The sequence below is a fragment of the Phacochoerus africanus genome, chromosome 6, assembly GCF_016906955.1.
Source record: "Phacochoerus africanus isolate WHEZ1 chromosome 6, ROS_Pafr_v1, whole genome shotgun sequence".
NCBI classification, from domain to species: domain Eukaryota; kingdom Metazoa; phylum Chordata; class Mammalia; order Artiodactyla; family Suidae; genus Phacochoerus; species Phacochoerus africanus.
Genome location: NC_062549.1, coordinates 6,395,193 through 6,414,104, shown reverse-complemented (window position 1 = coordinate 6,414,104; position 18,912 = coordinate 6,395,193). Strand labels below are relative to the sequence as shown.

Sequence of the window (18,912 nt, the reverse complement as noted above, 5' to 3'; positions counted from 1 at the left end):
CCCACCCTCAGGTTCAGTGATTTGCTAGAATGACTCACTGACAGAACTCAGGAGGGCCAGCCAGGTGGAGCAAGCAGAAGAGATGGGGGGGTGCCCACTGGACTCCGAGCTTCCCTGCCCTCCCCAGGTCCGCCCCCCTCAGCTCTTGGAGGACTTCTCCAGCCAGAAGCTCCCCAGACTCCGTTGTCCTCGGGCTTATAGAGCCCTCCTTACATGGGCACGATTGTTTCAGTCGCAAGTGACCTGCCCTTGTGCTTGAACACAGCTTCAGGGGTGGGGGCGGGGGGAGCTGCTGAAGGTACCCACCCTCTAATCTCACGGTTGGTGTTGCTGGCAGCCAACCCCCTTCTTCTGGAGGCACCTCATTAGCATGGCTCAGGGGTGGTCGGAAAGGGGCTTATTCTGAGTAAGAAAAGGAAGGCACTCCTATCACTCAGGAAACTCCAAGGGCTTTAGGAGCTTTGTGCCGGGACCTGGGGACAAAGACCAAATATACATTTTTCGCCTGTATTCTGACTTTCTACCATGCATTGTTAGAAAAAAAAATGACCTTGACTCTTGCTGAAATGGAAAGGAAGACTTAATTCCTGTGTGTAAAGCCCTTGCTCCGGGGGAGAGAGGTCAGCTCGGTTCCGAGCACAGCGAAGCCCGTGCGGGAGGCGCACCGGCCAGCCGAGTGAGGGTCAGTCAGTGGTGGGAGGTGATGCAGTGCAGACCCCCGGCCCCTTCGCGGCGACCGAAGCCCCAGGCCCCCTGCCTCCGGCTTTTGACACATCCCGCCCTTGCCCTAAGACGCCGCCAGAATCGGCTTTTCTGTCTGACGGGACGGAAACGTGGTGGGGGGGGCTGCAGCGGCACAGGGTCTCCAGAGACCGGCTCCCCGGGGCAGATGCCGCCTTTGCCTTGGTCAGCAGAGCGGCCTTTCCGGCCCCCTTGCCGTGGGGCGTGGAGGTTGAGTTCTGTCATGAACGTGAGACCTACTGAAGTCTTAAGTGGTCTTAGCTCAGCAAGCAAAAGGAGTAAATCCGGGCCGGCGCCGTCTCGCGTCCCTTCCGCGCTCGGGTCCCCTCCTTGAACCGAGCGGCCTTCGGCCCGTCTGTGGGCGGCGCGTCCGTGGGGTCGTTCACGCAGCGGTGCTTCGGCACGGGTGTGCGTGCCTCTTGCAGCCACAATGCGAGGAGACAGCATCGTGGTGGCTCCCAAGTTCTCAGCTCGCACATAGTAGGTGCTTCATATTAGGTGTTTGTTAGAGGAAGGAACAGATTTTCCCTAAGAGAAATTTATGTTGTGGTCGAGGGAGTGTCAGTCCATTTGTGACAGAATATCATGGCTCCTGTGCCTTCTAAACAGCAGGAATCGACTCTTGACAGCCCTGGAGTTCCACGTGGCTGTTTCTGACTTGCGTCCTCTGGGGGGGGGCAGGGGGGGAAGGCCCGCTCCCTGGCTCTCACTGTGTCCTCACGTGGCAGGTGGACGAGCATAACGGGTCCTAAGGGCACCGTCCCTTCCATGCGGGCTCCAGCTTCAGACCTGACTGCTGCCCTAAAACCCTGCCTCCTGATGCCATCACAGTGGGGTGTAGGGCACCAGCCTGTGAATTGGGGGGGTGTGGGGCACAGACATTGCCTGTCACAGAGGCGCCCCAGTTTTTTCCATCTGGGGTGATAGGATTGTGCATGAAATGCTTTGTATGGTGGTGGGAGTGACCGACTCTCCCACGCCTGCTGCTGCCCTGTTCAGGAGAGGGGGCAGTCGCACAGCACAAGTAGTAGTTAATGTGGTTGAATCTCGAAGGAGGTGTGTGAACTTGAAATCATCAAAGCAACATCACAGGTAGAGGAAAGAGCTTTGACAAAGACATGAGCTTGTAGTGGCTCTTGTCACTTGGGAGGAGGGAAGATTGGGTTGAGGAGGTCACCTGCAGCAAGTGGCTCTTCAGGCCATCTTAAAGAGTCATTTCTTGGAGAGCCAGGCAGGGTTGGTGAATAGGATGTCAGTGCTTGGCAACGCAGGGTTGGCTGCTCTGTGCTGTTTGATCAGCCTTTTTCCCAGGATTCCAGAAGGCCCCAAGGGACATGTTTTCTGTGTGTGTGTTCACTCGTCTGTGGTTCCCTCCATTAGCTTGGGCGGTCGAGATTTGACCCCGTAGAGCCCTGGCGTATGCCTCCATCCCTCTGCTGGTGAGGAATTGTTGACATGGTGGGGCGCATGTCAGCACTTGAAAAAATTGTAGTCCTCTAAAGCCCAGGTTCTGTATTCCATGTCTTGCCATGATGGAGCTAAGGAGAACCCCCAGCCTCTGGGGTGTGAGTCAGACACTTCACACTTATCTTTTTTTCCTCCACAGAAATAGAGAAGTTTCAAAAAGGAGAAAGCAAGGATGAAGAAAAGTACATTGATGTGGTGATTAATAAGAACATGAAGCTGGGACAGAAAGTGTTAATTCCTGTAAAACAGTTCCCTAAGGTAAGACAGTGAGGTCTGCACTGCAGGTGTGTTACACTTTGTCACAAGGCAGCAGATGTTTAATTTCTATTCTGTTTGGTGTTTTCTTAAAATGTTTTCCCTTAGCTCAACACTCTGCCCCCACCTCAACATGCATACTTTTAAAATTAATTTAAAACATATTTAGTGGTTCTGTCCTTTCTGTTTGACCTCGGCGTGAGTTACAGAGTCCTAAGAATGATGCTTCTGAGTGATATGTTGGACTTTGGACAGCCTGTTCAACTGCCTCCTACTGTAGGTTCTTCATCTGTAAGATGAGGCTGGATTGCTAAGAATTAAAGTAAGATTATTCATGTTAAATGCTTAGCATAGGGCTTGGCACATAAATGTTCAAAATGTTTTCTAACTACTTTAGAAAAAATCATGGCAGGTGTCACTCGATGTCACTGAGTGCAGTCACCATAGGGGCTTTAAAGTCTCGCTCTAAAACCTCAGTCACCTTCGACTTGGCCTAAATGGAGAGTCTCTTTACTCTGCTTTTTTTCTTTCTTTTGAATGTCCTTATACGTGATTTATGCACACTATTATATGTCAGTAGTTAATGTCTTTGATTGTGATCCATTACCTGAATATACCACAATGTATGTATTATCCATTTGCCTGGGCAGTTTTTACTTTTGGGTTATTGTAATTAGGTTGCTGTGAACATTTTCGTACAGGTCATTTTGTGACCTTGTGTCTTCATTTGCTGTTAGTAGATACTTGGAGTTGAAGCTGCTGTGTGCCTGGCTTTATCATAAATTGCCGTCGTCTTGGTGGCGTTTCAGAGCAGTGCACGCGGGGTGTGGTTGCTCCACGTTTACGTCGGTGTTCGGTGCTGTCGGCCTCCTTCCCTCCAGCCATTCTGATTATTGGCGTTTCCTTGAGGATTAATGATTTTGTGTGCTTTTTTATGCACTTACTGGCTGTTTTCATATCTTCTGTTTTGAAGTCTCTTTTTAAATCTTTTGCCTATCTCTGATGGTATGTCTTCTTCTCATTGAGTTGTAGGAGCGATATATATATATATATCTATCCTGGTTACAGATCTTTTGCTTGATATGTGTTTGGTGAATATTTGACTCAGTCTGTGGCCAACCTGTTATTTTCTTAATAGAGTCTGAAGATTAGCAGAAGTTTTTAATTTTTGACATCAGTGTGTCAGTTTTTTTCTTTTACCTTCTGTCAACTAAGAAATCTTTGCCAACGGAAAGTCCTTTTATAAGATACAAAGCAGTCTCCTGTGTTTCCTTTAAAAGCTTTATCATTATCGCTCTTAATGTTATATCTTTGATACATCTCAAATTAGTTTTTGTGTATGGCATGAGATAGTCAAAATTCATTTTTGCTTCATATGGATATCCAGGTTTTTCAGTACCATTTGTTTGCTGAAAGACATTTTTCTCCCACTAATTGTGTTGGTGCCTTTGATGGAAATTGCATGACTCTGTTCAGTGAGGGTCTGCTTGCATACTTTCTGTTTATTTCATTGGTCTGTTTATGGATCCTCATGCCAATACCACACTGTTTTCATTACAGTAGCTTTTTATAATAAGGCATGAAATTAGGAGTTCCGTTGTGGCTCAGTGTTTAACGAATCTGACTGGGAACCGTGAGGTTGCCAGTTTGATCCCTGGCCTTGCTCATTGGGTTGAGGATCTGGCGTTGCCGTGAGCTGTGGTGTAGGTCACAGATGTGGCTCAGCTCCCGCGTTGCTGTGGCTGTGGTGTAGGCCAGCAGCTACAGCTCCGATTGGACCCCTAGCCTGGGAACCTCCATATGCCGCGGATGTGGCCCTAAAAAAGGACAAAAGACAAAAGACAAAAAAAAAAGAAATTAGTTAATGTAGCCCCTTCAACTTTGTCCTTTTCCGAGATTACTTGGATGCAGATCCTTTGCAATTCCGTGTACATTTAAGAATTACTGGCTTTCACAGACCGTTCTGCGGGGGTTGTGCTTGCAGTTGCGTTGACTGTTGATGAGCTAGCTTCGAGTGCTTGGACGTCTTCACGACAGGAAGTCTTCCCTTCCTTGAACATGTTAGGTCTTTCCACTTATTCAGATGTTCAACTTCTCTCAGTAGAGCGTTATACTTTTTTTAGGGTAAAGTCTTGTCTTTTGTGAAACTTACTCCTAAGTATTTTATGGTTTTGAACACTTATAAAAAGAGTAATTCACAATTTTATTTCCCAGTGTTTTTGCCTCTAATAGAAGCTTTTGCATATTGACCTTGTCTTCTGCTACCTTGCCAAATTCACGGCTCTAGGAAGTTGTTTTATAGATTCCTGAGAATATGCTGTGCACATAGTCATGCCATCTGCACAAACTGTTTACCTTTTCCTTTCCAGTTTTCAATGCCTTGTATTTCCTTCGACTGAATTATTGTATTGGCTAGGATCTCCAGTATCCTGCTTGAATGCAAGTGGTGAGATTAGGCATTTTTCTCTTATTCCCAATCAATGTGTAAAACATTCAATATCTTACCGGTAAGCATAGTAACAGCGAAGGGCTTTTTGGTAGAGGTCCTTTACCGGGTAGAGGAAGCTTCCTTCTGCTCTAGTATTGCTGAGAGATTTGATCCTGACTAAGAATTCTGTTGAATACCTTTTCTGTGTCTGTTGAAATGAACATGGATGTTTTCCCTGTATAGTGAATTTTATTGATCTGTTTGTCTGAATTAAACCAATTTTAAATTTAAAACAATTGTGCGTTCCTGGGTTAAATCCTACTTGGTAATGATGTATTATCCGTTTATACATTGTTGGTTTAGATGCATCTGTACTCATGAGCGATACTGGCTTATAATTTTATATAAAGACAACTAAATTAATTACACATACCTTCAACCTTTCGATATTTTTGAAAAGTTTCTGGTGACTCTGTTCACTTTTTTGTTTGTTTTCTTTTTGTAGCCACACCTGCAGCAAATGGAAGTTCCTAGGCTAGGTGTCTCAAATCCGAGCAGTAGCTGCCGGCCTACCCCAGAGCCGCAGCCACACCAGATCCAAGTCGCATCTGTGACCAGCACTGCAGCTTGTGGCAACACCACTGAGTGAGGCCAGGGATCAAACTTTCATCCTCAGATTTCCACTTTTGTTATTAGTTTTTTCTCCCTTTTCTTCAGTTTGGATAATTTCTACTTTTTTTTTTTTAATTAAAAGATTTATTATTACTACTATTTTTTATGGCTGCACTGTGGCACATAGAAGTCTCCAGGCCAGGGATTGAATCCAGGCCACAGCTGTGGCCACACTGGATCCTTTTAACCCACTGCACTGGGCCGGGTGGATTCTTAACCCACTGCACCACGGCAGAAACTCTTTTAAGCTCTATCTTAAACTGATTGACTTTCCCGTGTTATCTTTGTTTTCTGTTAACCCTATCAGATAAACCTTTTATATCAATTATTGTAATTATCTGTTTCAGAACTTATATTTGATTCATATATAAATATATATATATTTAAAAACATTTTTTTCTCTCCTAAGATTTCCTGTTTATTGCCAAGTATTATGTTATCACGTGTAATTGAGCACAATTAAAACAAGTATTATATCATGATGTGTAATTGAGCACAAAGTAGGTGCTTTAAAGTCTTTAATTCTAAAATCTTAGTCATCTTAGGTTTGACTTGAATTGATACTCCTTTATCTTGATAATGAGTCATATTTTTCCAAAATTTTGCTTGTTAAATAATTTTGTATTGTATGCTGGACATGGTGAGTGTTACACTGTGGAAACTGGATTCGGTCATGTTCTTTGGGGAATGTTGATATTTTCGGATTCAGATTGCAGACTCTGGGTCAGGGTAAGAGTGCAGGTCTCAGTTCATTTCTTTTCTTAATTTGACTTTTGTATTTATTTCTGGCATACATGATTCGAGGGTCAGCTAGAGATTTTGGTTGCTTTTATGCACAAAATTTGGGGCTTCCCGAGTCCGACTGTCGTCGGTATATTCTTCCCATACGTTTCTGCACTGTGGTTGCCTCGGACTCTGCTACTCAGGTTCTCAGCTCTAAAATCAGTCCCTTCACCCATCTCTCTCTCCCTCCTTCCAAGTCCAGGCTCCTTTCCAGAATCTCCTGGTGTTGGACTGTTCGACAGAGACTTTAGATATATTGCTTTTCGTATTTTGTTCAGTGTTTGAGAGTTTATCACTGTTACCTGTAGTCAGCCTGTTAGGAACTTAGCCATACTTGCAAAACTGAAGATATACATTTTAGTAAACAGAAAACTGTTGTGAACATTTTACAGACGTTCTAATCACTAACCAAAGCATGGCTTATGGAAACTTTCATAAATGGACTTAGCCTGCTGGGTGTGCCTACCTGTTCAGCCTGCAGAAAGGTGAGCAGACGTGGCCTCTGTCTCAGAGGGCTCGTGGTCCTAGTAGGTGCTTACTCTGAGGACAGTCATAAATACTCTGTTGTGTGTGAGTAAGAAGATGAAATGCAGCAGATGAGTAAAGTGTGTGAAGTAAAACCTCACGTGTGGTTTTTCAGCGTCAGCGTTGATGAGAACGGGGGAGGACAAATTACAATTTCTGTGTCTCTCGGAGCGCAGAGTCCATTTCAAGCACTTATGCTATCTAAAGTAGGCTGCTTAGAAGTCTGCTTTCAGAATGCTGAAAAGGATATTTCTCCTTAGCAAATTGAGCGTCTGCGTTTCAAGCCAGCCTTGTGGAAAGGCTGATAGAGCACTCGCGTCAGTTCTAAGGAAAAGCTCGCATGCTGGTGTCTGCTATGAGGCTGAGCTGGAGGAAGCTGGCAGCACCTGCCCCTCTGGAGTAGCAGTGGCAGGGGCAGCCTGACGTGGCGTTGAGGCAGGCTGTGCACCTGCAGCTTCAGTGGCAAGAGAAGGCTGTTTGTGAAACTCCATCTAATAAAATGACTTCCATTAATCGAATAATGTCTCTTAATGAACCGTTTCAACACTTTTTCAATGGTACAGCATTGAACATGGGTCTTGTAGTATTCAGACACGAAACATATATGTTCTCTTGAATATATGTCGAGCTTGTAAAGCGTAAAACTCAAAGTAAACACTTTCATGATTTTTTTTTTAAGACTTTAATCTATAGACATTGCCCTCCATAGTTTTCCTGTGGAAACCCTGACCCATGGTTCTGGACAATGATTTGAGAAAACAAAGTTAACTAAGTGCCAAGTCAACACTGGCACAGGGCGCCCTGTCCCTGCAGCCCCCTGTCCGTGCCTTGCGATTTAGATTTTACGTTGATTTTTTAAATTCACTGTTTCCTTCGTCACTGAACCCACCTATCCATTCATATACCTAACATTTATTGAGGGTCTTCTCTGAGCCAGGAATTGTGCCTAGAAAACAAAACTGATTAAGCCATGTTCTTTTGTCACAAGAAGCTCCCAGTTTGTGGGGAACACAGATGAATAACTTCCTGGTGTTACCGTGAGTCAGGGTTGGGGGATCCTGTTGACACTCAGAGAAGCCTTCTTTTCTTGAAGGCTCCAAAGGAGCTGGGCGGGTAGGCGTCAGAAGTAAGACAGGGTGGGCTTGGGGGGTGGCCAGGACTAGGGGACACAGGACAGAGGGCATTTGAGGAACTACCAGCCATTGTACTTGGCTGAGCGGGTTAAGCTCTCTGTGATAAGGGAGCAGGTGTGGGTAGAGCTGCTCAGTGGAGGTGTGACGTTGGAATAAGAAGTAACCTTGGCGCTGCTTCAGACGAGGTGGGCTTCTCCAGGTGTTCAATTTTTGGAAACCATTTCAGAAGGAAATGGCACATGCAAAGTCATGCAAGAGTGAAAGAAGACTTATGCACCATTTAAAAAAGTGAGTTGTAATATGAAGTTAAGTTATATCTGTATACACCAAACATACATGCTCTACCACTGCAGTAAAATTGTCTATATTGTTAAATTAGAAAAGGAAAGGCAACATATGGAACAGGTAAGAGCCTAGTTGAACTTTTACTAAAAACAAACAATTAACTTGAAGCTTAATAGCAAGAATTTTCTGGAGGGTAGGATTACATGCTCTTTTCTACTTCAGATGTTTCTGTACTTTAATGTTGTAATAATAACTTGGTGTCACTTTTATAATTAGGAAAAAAAGCATTTCTGTTTTAGGGGGAAAATGTGCCTGAGAGTGTTCATTTAGGAGATATCTGTGTACTCTGTGATTTTTAAGATTTCATGTCCTTAGTTAGATTCTATAGGTTTAAATTAGTTGATTTATTAATTTTTAAAAATTTGGTTATTTTCTAATCTCTAAGCATTCTAATGCTTACATATTATTTTCAGTAACTTTATATTCTTATATTGAATCTTTAATTCTTACGTTAAATTTACATTACATTTAATTCTCACATTGTCTTTACATTCAATCTTTAATTTGTACATTAAATCTTTTCCTACTGCATGCATATTTTAAATTTGATATATCTGCTGTTTCACAGAAGCTCTTTGGTTAAGGGTCTTTGAGAGAAGTATTTATAAAACATGTTCCCTATGGAGTTTGAATTAAAGCTCAAGAAACTTTCTTTCTTAAAGCTGGCTTGCATTTTTCCCTTACAGTGAGTTGCAGACAACTCAAAAACCCATGAATTTACTTCTGGGTAGAAGCCTATTGCATAGAAATCATAAGTCACGGTCAGTAGGCTTCCCAGTGTTCATTAGACCTTGGACCCCCCCTGGGGAAGCAGAAAGGCCACTCTGGATTACACACCTTCAGGAAAATGCAGTGGCGCTTAAGGCCATTGTCCAGTGAGCCAGTCCCCTTCCAGGCCAGCCCCCGCCCTCATCTTGACAACCCCTGTCTTACCCTGGGGGCTGGAGGAGAGTGCGGGTGTAGCTAGGGGTGAGAGGGACACGTCTTCAGAGGCTACTTTTGTTCTTTTCTCAGAGGTCCTTTCTGGGCCTTTGAGGTCTTGTGACACATGCCCTTGGGTCATGAGAATTAGAAAGTTGGTTAAGTTGATATTTGTGAGTATGATAGCATTCAAAAATTATTGTGGGAGTTCCCATCTTGGCTCAGCGGTTAACCAACCCAGCTAGCATCCACAAGGGTGCAGGTTCGATCCCTGCCCTTGCTCAGTGGGTTAAAGATCTGCTGTTGCCGTGAGCTGTGGTGGAGGTCGCAGACGCAGCTCGGATGCTGTGTGGCCGTGGCTGTGGTGTAGGCCGGCAGCTACAGCTCTAATTGGATCCCTAGCCTGGGAATGGGTGCGGCCCTCAAATGATAAAAAAAAAAAAAATATATTGTGAAGGGGTTTCAAATCTTAATTCATGCTGTAACTTTCCCCCTATTCTCTTTAAAGTACTTGATTATTGACCCAGAAAACAGCACTTGAGCTTAGATTTGTTAAGTGGATTTCAAAAACAGCTACTCCCATGTCACATTTATTGAGGGGCTGGTGAAAGAATTTACTCATGTTTTGGGGTTTACTGTTAGCGTTACCACTGTTGATTGAGTCAGATGAGTATGTACAGAATTTGGTTATATGTGGTCCCCCCCCACCTCCTTGCGCTTAGAAGACTGCCGGCTCGGCCGTCTGTGTGCTTCGATCCCAGGGCAGTACCTTGGGACGTCTGCGCCGAGTGGTGTTTTGTGTGAGTCTTTTGTTGCATCACTGCTTGCTTTGGAGGTGGGGTGGAGGATGGATTCTCTTTAGTGTGTTGCTGAGCCAGAAGGTAAAACACTTCCAGTGCTTAGCAGTGGATCATGGGCTTGGATGTCCTGCGTATTACTGTACTGCTTATTTTGGCCCTGAGCCCTGTGAGGACCTCCAGGTTGGATTGGCTGAAGATCCCACGACTGCGCTGTTGGGCCCAGGAAACGTGAACAAAGCTTAACCCCTCTCTTCTGGGATCCGCCCCCCTCCCACCACGGGGGAGTAAATGACCGCATTCATTCGATGGCCCAGACTATGACTTTTATCAAAACAGGTCCTTGACACATAGGTACAGGAAACAAGGGGGACTTGATACACACACTGATACTGGGTCAGTACAGAGGGGCAGGCAGTCAGGTTTAGACGTCAGCCTCCTTGCTGGGCCTGCTCCTGGCCGCTACCAGCTTGGCGACACCAGAGGTTTCCTCCCTCCCTCCCTCTCTTCTCTCTCTCTCTCTCTCTCTCTCTCTCTCTCTCTCACACACACACCCTCCGGGCCACCTCCAGCTGCCTGAACCGTCCCCTGCGTTCCCTCTTTGAGGAATGATAGACAGCACGTGAACCCAAAAGGCCATGCCTAAAACCAGCACCTCATTTTTGTCTCGTAACTTCTCCTTCCTTTACCCCCCATTCTTGAAATAGCGTGAGTCATGCATTTGGTTACTTGTGCTGCTAACTTACCGCTCATCTGTATCTATCTCTGCATTCCATTGCCCCTCCTTAACTGAGACCATTGCCTGCCCCCCCAGTCTTTTGCAATCGCCTTTGATCCAGTTTCAGACCTTCGTCCTGTTCTCCACATGCGCAGCCATGCAGCGGACTCCCTGCATCAGCGGTGTCAGGCTTGCTCACCTATGGGCTCCCTTGCTTCTTTGTTGTCCACCCATCTGCCCCCCCCCCTGCAAAGAGCAATCCAGTCTTGAGCACCTAGAGATAAAAAGTAGATTGTTTTAGATGCTGTATCATTTGCATGTGCCTGTGGGTGTGATTTTGCCCCCATCATTTCAAGAAGAAGTTGCTTATATCCTTGATTGATTTTTCAGAGTTGCTAATGCCTCAATAAGTGGGCCTGTTTACCCGTTAGAAGTAGATTCTATATTAAAATTGCAGTCAATGGAGCAATACCAAATAATGTCAACCACTACCAATAATACTTAGTGATTTGTGGTTGGCCAGTTAATACATTTAAGTAATAGTGTTTATATAGCTTTAATGTGTTGCGATAACTTCTGCAGCAAAGAAAATCAGTAAAAATTATGTTGACTAGTGCCAATTGATTTGGAGGTAAAATAAACTTTAATTCCACAAATATTTATTGAAAAATCATTATGCAGGAAAGATAATGAATCAAATATGCATCGTAATTACTCTCAAGGGATTTACAGTCTAACAGGAGAAATAGTAAAATTTACTAAATACTCCAGTATTTACTAAATACTTCTAACATAGAAGAGGTAGATGACACTGTAAGGATTTAAAAGAGTGAGGGAGAGTTGTTTCTGGAAAAGAACAACAGGTGGAGTTAAATGTAGTCCTTAAGTTCAGGATGTTAACCAGCAGAGATCGGGGGAGGGCACAGTAACTGTTGGGCCAGAGTGCTTTAATTCTGGGGAACAGTAGGCTGTAGCCTTCACTGGAATGGTGACGACCAGTGCGGGAAGGAAAGCCTTCAGTGCTGGACTTGTGCGCTGGACTTTTATGGCACCAGCAGGGAGCCCTCAAAGATTTATGACAGATATAAACAAATAGAACATGTAGTGGAATGTATTTGGCATGATAAAAGAGCTTACCTTTTTAAAGTCCTCTTAACATTGAGGGATGATTGATTTAAACACAAATTGGAATGACTTTTATTCCCAAGAAATTCAACTTCCCATGTAAAAGTGATTGTTATTTTTAGAGGTAATTATCAGCATCATGAAAATTACTGTCGGTAATCTGAAGCTTAACTCAGTTACTAACTCTCCCAAGAAACAGTGTTTTGTTACCGAGGAGGCTGCTCCATTTCACAGCAGTGCCACAGTCCCAAGTCTGCTGTAAGTTTATACTGCTTAGTGTCTATGGCATTGGCTTAATTCAGATGAGGTCAGCATTGTGAATAACAACTAAAAGGTGAATTTATCAGTCATTGTGTTAGTGATTAAATTGCTGGAACCTAAAATGACCCCTAGAGCCAATGAAAGTGGTGACCTGGTCCTCCCTTTCCAGAAGGGATTGGTAACACAAGCCTCATTTCTTTTCTTTCCATCCTTGCAGTTGGGCAGGAGCTAGATGAGTGTGGAGGCGATAAACCAAACGTCTTCCTTGGCAGTTTAATTCTTTCTCCTCAGTGAGCTCTGGAAGGCAAATGTGGGGTGATGTTTTCCAAAGAAGGATGTTGTGCCCAGCTTTATATCTGGGCGCTGGAAGGACACGCTAGCACTTCCGTTTTAATGCATGTGTGTAGCTCGTGGTTTTCCGTGCATCAGGCACTGTTCTGTGCACCTCACATGCATGAACTTTACATGTGTTAATCTTTACAGTTTTAGGAGGAGGGCATGGTTATCTCCTGGTCACGTAGGAGGAACTAAGGAACAGAGAAGTTAAGTAACTTGCTAAATGTTACACAGTAAGCAACAGGCATTTGAAACCCAGAAATCTGGCTCCAGAGCCCATGCCCTTATTCAAGAAGTTAAATTTTATTAATATTTAGTACCAAGTTAGTGCTGGTATCATGACCTAGCTTGTATGCGTGCCAGACAGCGTGTGCACTGAGACAGGGTCCGGGAGGGGAAGAGGGAATTCTCCACCAAGTTGTGTTTTTTTGTTTGTTTGTTTTTTGGTCCTTTTAGGGCTGTGACACCTGTGACATATGAAAGTTCCAAGGCTAGGGGTTGAAGGGTTGAATTGGAGCTGCAGCTGCCAGCCTACATCACAGCCACAGCAACGCTAGATCTGAGCCGCATCTGTGACCTACACCACAGCTCACGACAATGGATTCGTTCCTGCTGAGCCACAACAGGAACACCCATCTCCACCAAGTTTTAATTATTCATTTGCTTTCAGGAGTTGGGGCATATTGCTCTTTGTGTACCTGGTTATGGATTCTTGTATTGCATTTCCCAGTTTTAGTTTAACTTACCTTTAACTAGACAAAGATTTTTGGAAAAGAGACTGTGACTTCAGGACCACTGCAGAGGAGATGGAATTGAGTGAGAAAATACAGAGCTGCTCCGCCCTGCATCCAGCGCCCAGCACAAGCTCAGCACCTTATCGGGGAAGAGCAGCTGCGGTCCAGTGGGTGTGAGAAGCATAACCTTCTCAAATTAGGACCGTTTTTCTATATCTAGTATCATCGATAATGAATCTCTTGACCTAAGTAAGTCCTGAAATACTAACCAGTGATAGAGCAGGTATACATTTTAAAATAAATAAATGTAGGCATAAATATACCAATGCACACATATTTATATGTCTTTATAGTGTGCGTGCGTGTGTGTGTGTGTGTGTGAGAGAGAGAGAGGGAGAGAGAAGGGCCGGGGGTGGGGATACACTTCTCGGCTGCCTAACTGATGATCTGGAGCACTCGGCATAACCTGTGGTGAGTGGCCCTGCTGCCCTCTTGCCTCCTTCCTTTCTCACGTTTTATTAGCTCTACAGTTAAACTGAGAGAGGGTCCTCATTTTACAAATTTTAAAAATTTCTTTATATCCTCTCTAGTTTCTCGCATCCTCTTTCAGACCTCCCTCTATAGAAAGAAATTGTTTATCTGTTACAGTATCCCTTTATTTTACAGTCTTTCTCAGGTGTCTTTTTAATCATTTTAAATAAACATTTAGATTTTATAGGACTCAATTACAAGGGCCTTGTTGGGCCGTTAGGACCCACATACCAGAAATATACTTCCTTCCACGCTGCCTGTGTGGTGTATTTTAGGTTGGTTTTGTTTTAACTCTTGGGCGGTGATTGGTGTATTTGGACATTGCTTCTGGCTGGCACTCATCATTCACTTTTTGTGGACGAAGTGCTGCTTGCCAGCTAGAAGCCTGCGCTGGTCCAGCTGTGGTTGAGGTACATGGGGGAGTAGGTCTCTGCCCTCAGAAGGACCCCCACCCCCACCCCCTCTTCAGGAAAGGAAGGTAGGCAGGTGGTTACCAGCCCTAGAAAAAACTGATGTTCGAGGCTATGCAGGTGCATTTGGCTGCACTCTGCCCCCCAGTGGCCACTCCCTGCACCCACGCCCTGTATAGTGCCCTGCCCTAGCATCTGTCCTGACCCGCAGCCCCCTTTGATGGATAAGACGTGAGTTGCCAGGCCTGACGGCTTCTGCTTTCCTGATCCTGGAAGCCATGTGCCATGCCATGGCCCTACCACTCTGATGTCACATGGGGAAGTGGAAGCTCTGGATGCCCAGATGGAGGGAAATCAACCAATGAGAATTGAGGTCCTTAATCCACGGCCACCACCAGCTTAAGAGACGTGGAATGAGCCATCTTGGAAGTGGTTCCTCCAGCCCCAGTTGATCTGGCTGTTGCCACGTGGAACTCCGCCCGTTGTTGACATTGCTGAACTGTAAGCAAACGAAGTGGTGGTTGTTCAAGGCCATTAAGTTTTGGATTTGTTTGTTAGGCGGCAGTAGGTGACCGAGGTGGCACTAAAGCATGACTTATTCAGCGCCTGATTTTCAGATTGTCAAGGCAGGTACACTGTGGGGAATGATGCAGAAAATGCATTTGTTGGCAGCAAGCTGGGGTTTTAGGTTCAAGTAGCAGGATGATGAGAGGGAGAAGGCACTGTAATGGACCAAAGGGAACTATCTCAGTGTGTGTGAGATTTAGCCCAGACTGTTTCGTCTGTGAGATAGTAAAGTACATTTAAGAAAAATGACTGGTGCAGAAGGAGCATTAAACAGTTGACGTTACAGTCCGGAAAGACACCGTAGTGCTTTGGGGCATGTTGCCCAGTATTGGGTAGGGGGAGGCTCTACCATTGAGAGGCTCTACCATTGACTTAAATTTTGAAACTCCTTTCTTCTTTTGCCAAAGAGTGTTTTATATTTTATGTTCCTGCTGACCGGCTGTGGTTTTCTCAGAATAAAGCAGCAATAGGCAGGATACTGGGTTCCTGGACCCAGAATTCATGAACCTGTTCTTTTGCCTTTGTGGATGCAGTGCAGTCTTTCTCTGAGTATTACCGCGCGTATTAAGCGTGAAGTCCAGGATGTAGATGCGGAGAAGACGTCAGCTTGAGGAAAACGCGTTTCCTGTTCTCAGGAACCAACCTGGAAGGAGGTGTCCTAAAGCCTAGTTTGGGGAGTGGGGCAGGAGAAAGCCGGAGGAGAGAGGGCGGGAGCCGAGGGCTTGGGGCGCCCGGGGAGCAGCCGGGCCTGGCAGGTGAGCTGAGGAAGGGACCGGCCGTGCATGCACTTTGTAGGGTGCCTTTGTCTGTACAAAGAAACACTGAAACTGCCCGGACTGACACTACGCTTTCATCTGAAGACTAAATCCGAGCTCTTGGCCCAGGTGGGCAAGTCTGCCTCTGACCTCCCCGCCCAGTCGCTCTGCTCCATCAGGCTGGCCACCTTCTGGTTTCAGGAAGTTCCTTAGTGTCTGGGGCTTCTGCACTTGCTAATCACATGGCAGGAAGGTCTCTGCCCCCAGAGCCTTGACCATCACAGGCCAGCCTAGCCTGACCTTGCTCACTCTCCGAGAATGCCCATGCACTCTGTAGGCGCCTTCAATCCACCTTCGTAGGTTCTTGGTGGTCACTAAGCAACCTGGCATCTGCACATCTGTTCGTCTGGTTCGTCACCTGGCTCTCTGGGAGCAGGTGGGACTCAGAGCCATTGCCTCTTCCTGTTTCTCCCCCCAATACCTAGAACACATTGGCACCTCACCAGTGTTGCAGCCATAATCACGTTTCCTGGGGGCTTGACACCGATCTGTTGATTTTGTCAGTGTTTTAAAAAGTCAGGGGAAGTGGTTTGGTTGCCCTTCCTCCTGCAGATTAAAGCCATTGTTGGGGAGAAGGAGGGGGGTCTGGCTCGGCAGATCTCAGCAGAGGCTGCCTGCAGTCTCAGGATTCTTCCCAGTCTCCGCCGTGAGCACTTGGAGCCTGGGGGTGGGGGGTGGGAGGTGGGTGTTGGATTTCTGCAGAAGAAAACCTTTTGAGAAGGTGTCAGCTCTCCGAATTCTGGGGCTGTTGGGGTTCCTGCTCTCATGCTTGTCCCCGTCCAGATGAGCAGATGCGTGAGTCTTGTTTCCCTGATGTGTGGTAGTGTCTGCCGTGGCACTTGAGCATTAGTTTGTATTCTGTTCAGTTGCCTTCTAGTTTTAAGGGTGAGGGTGGCGTTCTTTACGGCTCTGCATCTGAGCTGAAATGGGTGATTCTTGGAAAAAGGTCATTTAGAGAAGCTGCAAGGAGTCTGGCTGAAATCACAAGAGGAGAGTGTGAGGCTGGGGAGGTGGCAGGAGCTGCGCCGGAGAGGGCCGGGCACCACGGTTCCAGCACATGTGGACTTGAGGGGAAGCAGGACAGCCCTGTGGTAAACAGACATCACAAAGCTGCCTTCGTGTTAAGACCTGTCTGCTGATGGAAGGGCTGGAAGTGGATACCAAGGTAGAACTCCACGGGTGCGGTGAGCAGTGAGGTGGCCCGGACTAGGGCCGTTGTGGGGGACTACAGAAAAATAGGCAGGTATAAGAGAGACTTAGGAGGTACAAGTGTTAACTTTAACTAATTAGATTATTGAACATTGGTTAACTGCCTCTCTGCACAGGTGTTGGAGCAGTGACTACAAGAAGCCTGTGGAAGGAATGTCAGGTTTCTGGCCTAAGGTGCTGCGTGGACAGTAGTGCCATTTGCCAGGCCGAGGCGCTGTGGCAGGATAACGTATGTGACACTACGTTGGCAGAGATTGCAAGTTCAGGTTTCCTGTTGAGTTAGAGGTCAATAAAGTGTCCCTTTGTTAGACTAATCACCTTTTGGTGAGCACCCAATTAAGGGAAACCTTTTAATGGAGACAGTGACATGCTCCTAGTTGTTTATGAAATGACAGCTCAACTGTAATTGTTCCCCACGGAACAGTGTCATGTCACAAATATAGTTTAGATCAATTAAAGCTAGTTCTTCCTCGGCAAAGAGCACAATTATTGCATCTTATGTGTTGTGCAATAAAATGCAAATGTACTGACTGTGTGTTGGTTTACCATCTTCATGATCATTTGAACAGTTTCCTACTTACGATTGTAATGTGGTTGTTTTTTTTTTTTTTCTTTTTGACTTTTTGTCTTTTTAGGGCTGCACCTGTGGCAAATAGAGGTTCCCAGGCTAGGGGTCTAATCGGAGCTGTAGCCACCGGCCTACGCCAGAGCCACAGCAACATGGGATCCGAGCCTAGTCTGCAACCTATATCACAGCTCACGGCAACACTGGATCCTTAACCCACTGAGCGAGGCCAGGGATCAAACCCACAACCCCATGGTTCCTAGTCAGATTCATTAACTCCCGAGCCGTGATGGGAACTCCAACAATTGTAACATTTATAATAAGATATTTGTTGTATACTCATTGGTCTTGGAACTAATACTTTTACCTTCTGTTCAAATCTGTGCCCAAATGAAATCATTAATAAAAACGAAGACTAAAGTATATTAGCTTCTTACTGTCTATCATGCCAGAACAGTTATCCAATAGAAAACAAATCCTGACTTCAGGAAGGACAGACTTTACTTATTTGCAAAGATTTCTGGAAGCCCCGGGAAAGGGGCAGCTATGCTGTGATAGGGTGAACTCTGACCTAAGCCCCTCCTCACTGCGCAGGGCGGCCCCGTCCATGCTGATGCAGGGCTCTAGGCCTTTGGCCATTAATGCCAGTCGTGACCCACCATCATATGACCTAACACACCCAGTAACTATTTCCAAATGCCTCCCAGGGATGTGATGCCATCTGCGTGGAGAACCCAGGCAGGTAACCAGGGCACTGCCGTTGTCGTAACTCAGCTGTGAGGACTCACCTCAGGCTCCCTGACCTCCAGGCAGTGCTCAGCCCTCGACCACCCCAGGTGGCCTGGCATGGCCCTGTCGTGGCAGCGTGGCAGCTCCTTGGTGGCAGCCTTGAGGGTGTACAAAGTGAGAGTTGTTCACACACAGTTGTATATGTTCACGGTGGTTAAATCCATCACCTTACTTACTAATTTGGCACAAAGTGTGCACAGTCTGCTCGTGGCTCTGCGAGGTGATTTTTGTGCATTTTCTTATTTAATTCATATTTCTTACTTACTTTGGGGCACCCTGATCCCTGCGCTGGGGTGAGGAGGCTGAGCCCCAGGGTAAGGTGACCAGGGCCGTGCAGCTCAGGCACAGTGTGTGACAGACAGGGAAGGGAGTAGAAGCGCCCCTGACAGCTCCATTTGTGAGCAGAAGACTAGGAGATGTTAGATGGGCGAGGAAGCCGATGGCGTATAAAAATGTGTTTTCTTCTTACAGAACCTCATGTTTTGTTTCATCACGTAACTTTGAGTAAATCATATCATTCTGTGGACTTCATTTTCCTCTGCATAAAATTAGATGTTTGGACTGGATGCTTTCTAAGGTCTCTTTTTGTTAATCGGGAAATATTTTACTATTGCAGATGTGATATAAATTTGGCTATTGGAACATGTTAATGTGGTAGATTTTATGCTCTCTCTGAAATCTGCTAAAATGGATATAAATCAGTTAAAAAGGCACAGATCTATGAAGACAGGAATGGGAGTGGGAGACAACAGTTGACAAACAATGCTTGTAAAATTTGGTGGCTG

At 45.7% G+C, this 18,912-nt stretch overlaps 1 protein-coding gene across 1 annotated transcript in view; it reads left to right on the top strand.

Moving 5' to 3' along the window:
* Window positions 1-18,912, top strand: part of KHDRBS3 (KH RNA binding domain containing, signal transduction associated 3) — a 158,814-nt gene that overhangs the window by 53,705 nt on the left and 86,197 nt on the right. Inside the window, exon 2 of the mRNA XM_047783200.1 lies at window positions 2,348-2,466. Within this exon, the coding sequence (XP_047639156.1) occupies window positions 2,348-2,466 (119 nt within the window). The remainder of the gene's footprint in view (window positions 1-2,347; window positions 2,467-18,912) is intronic.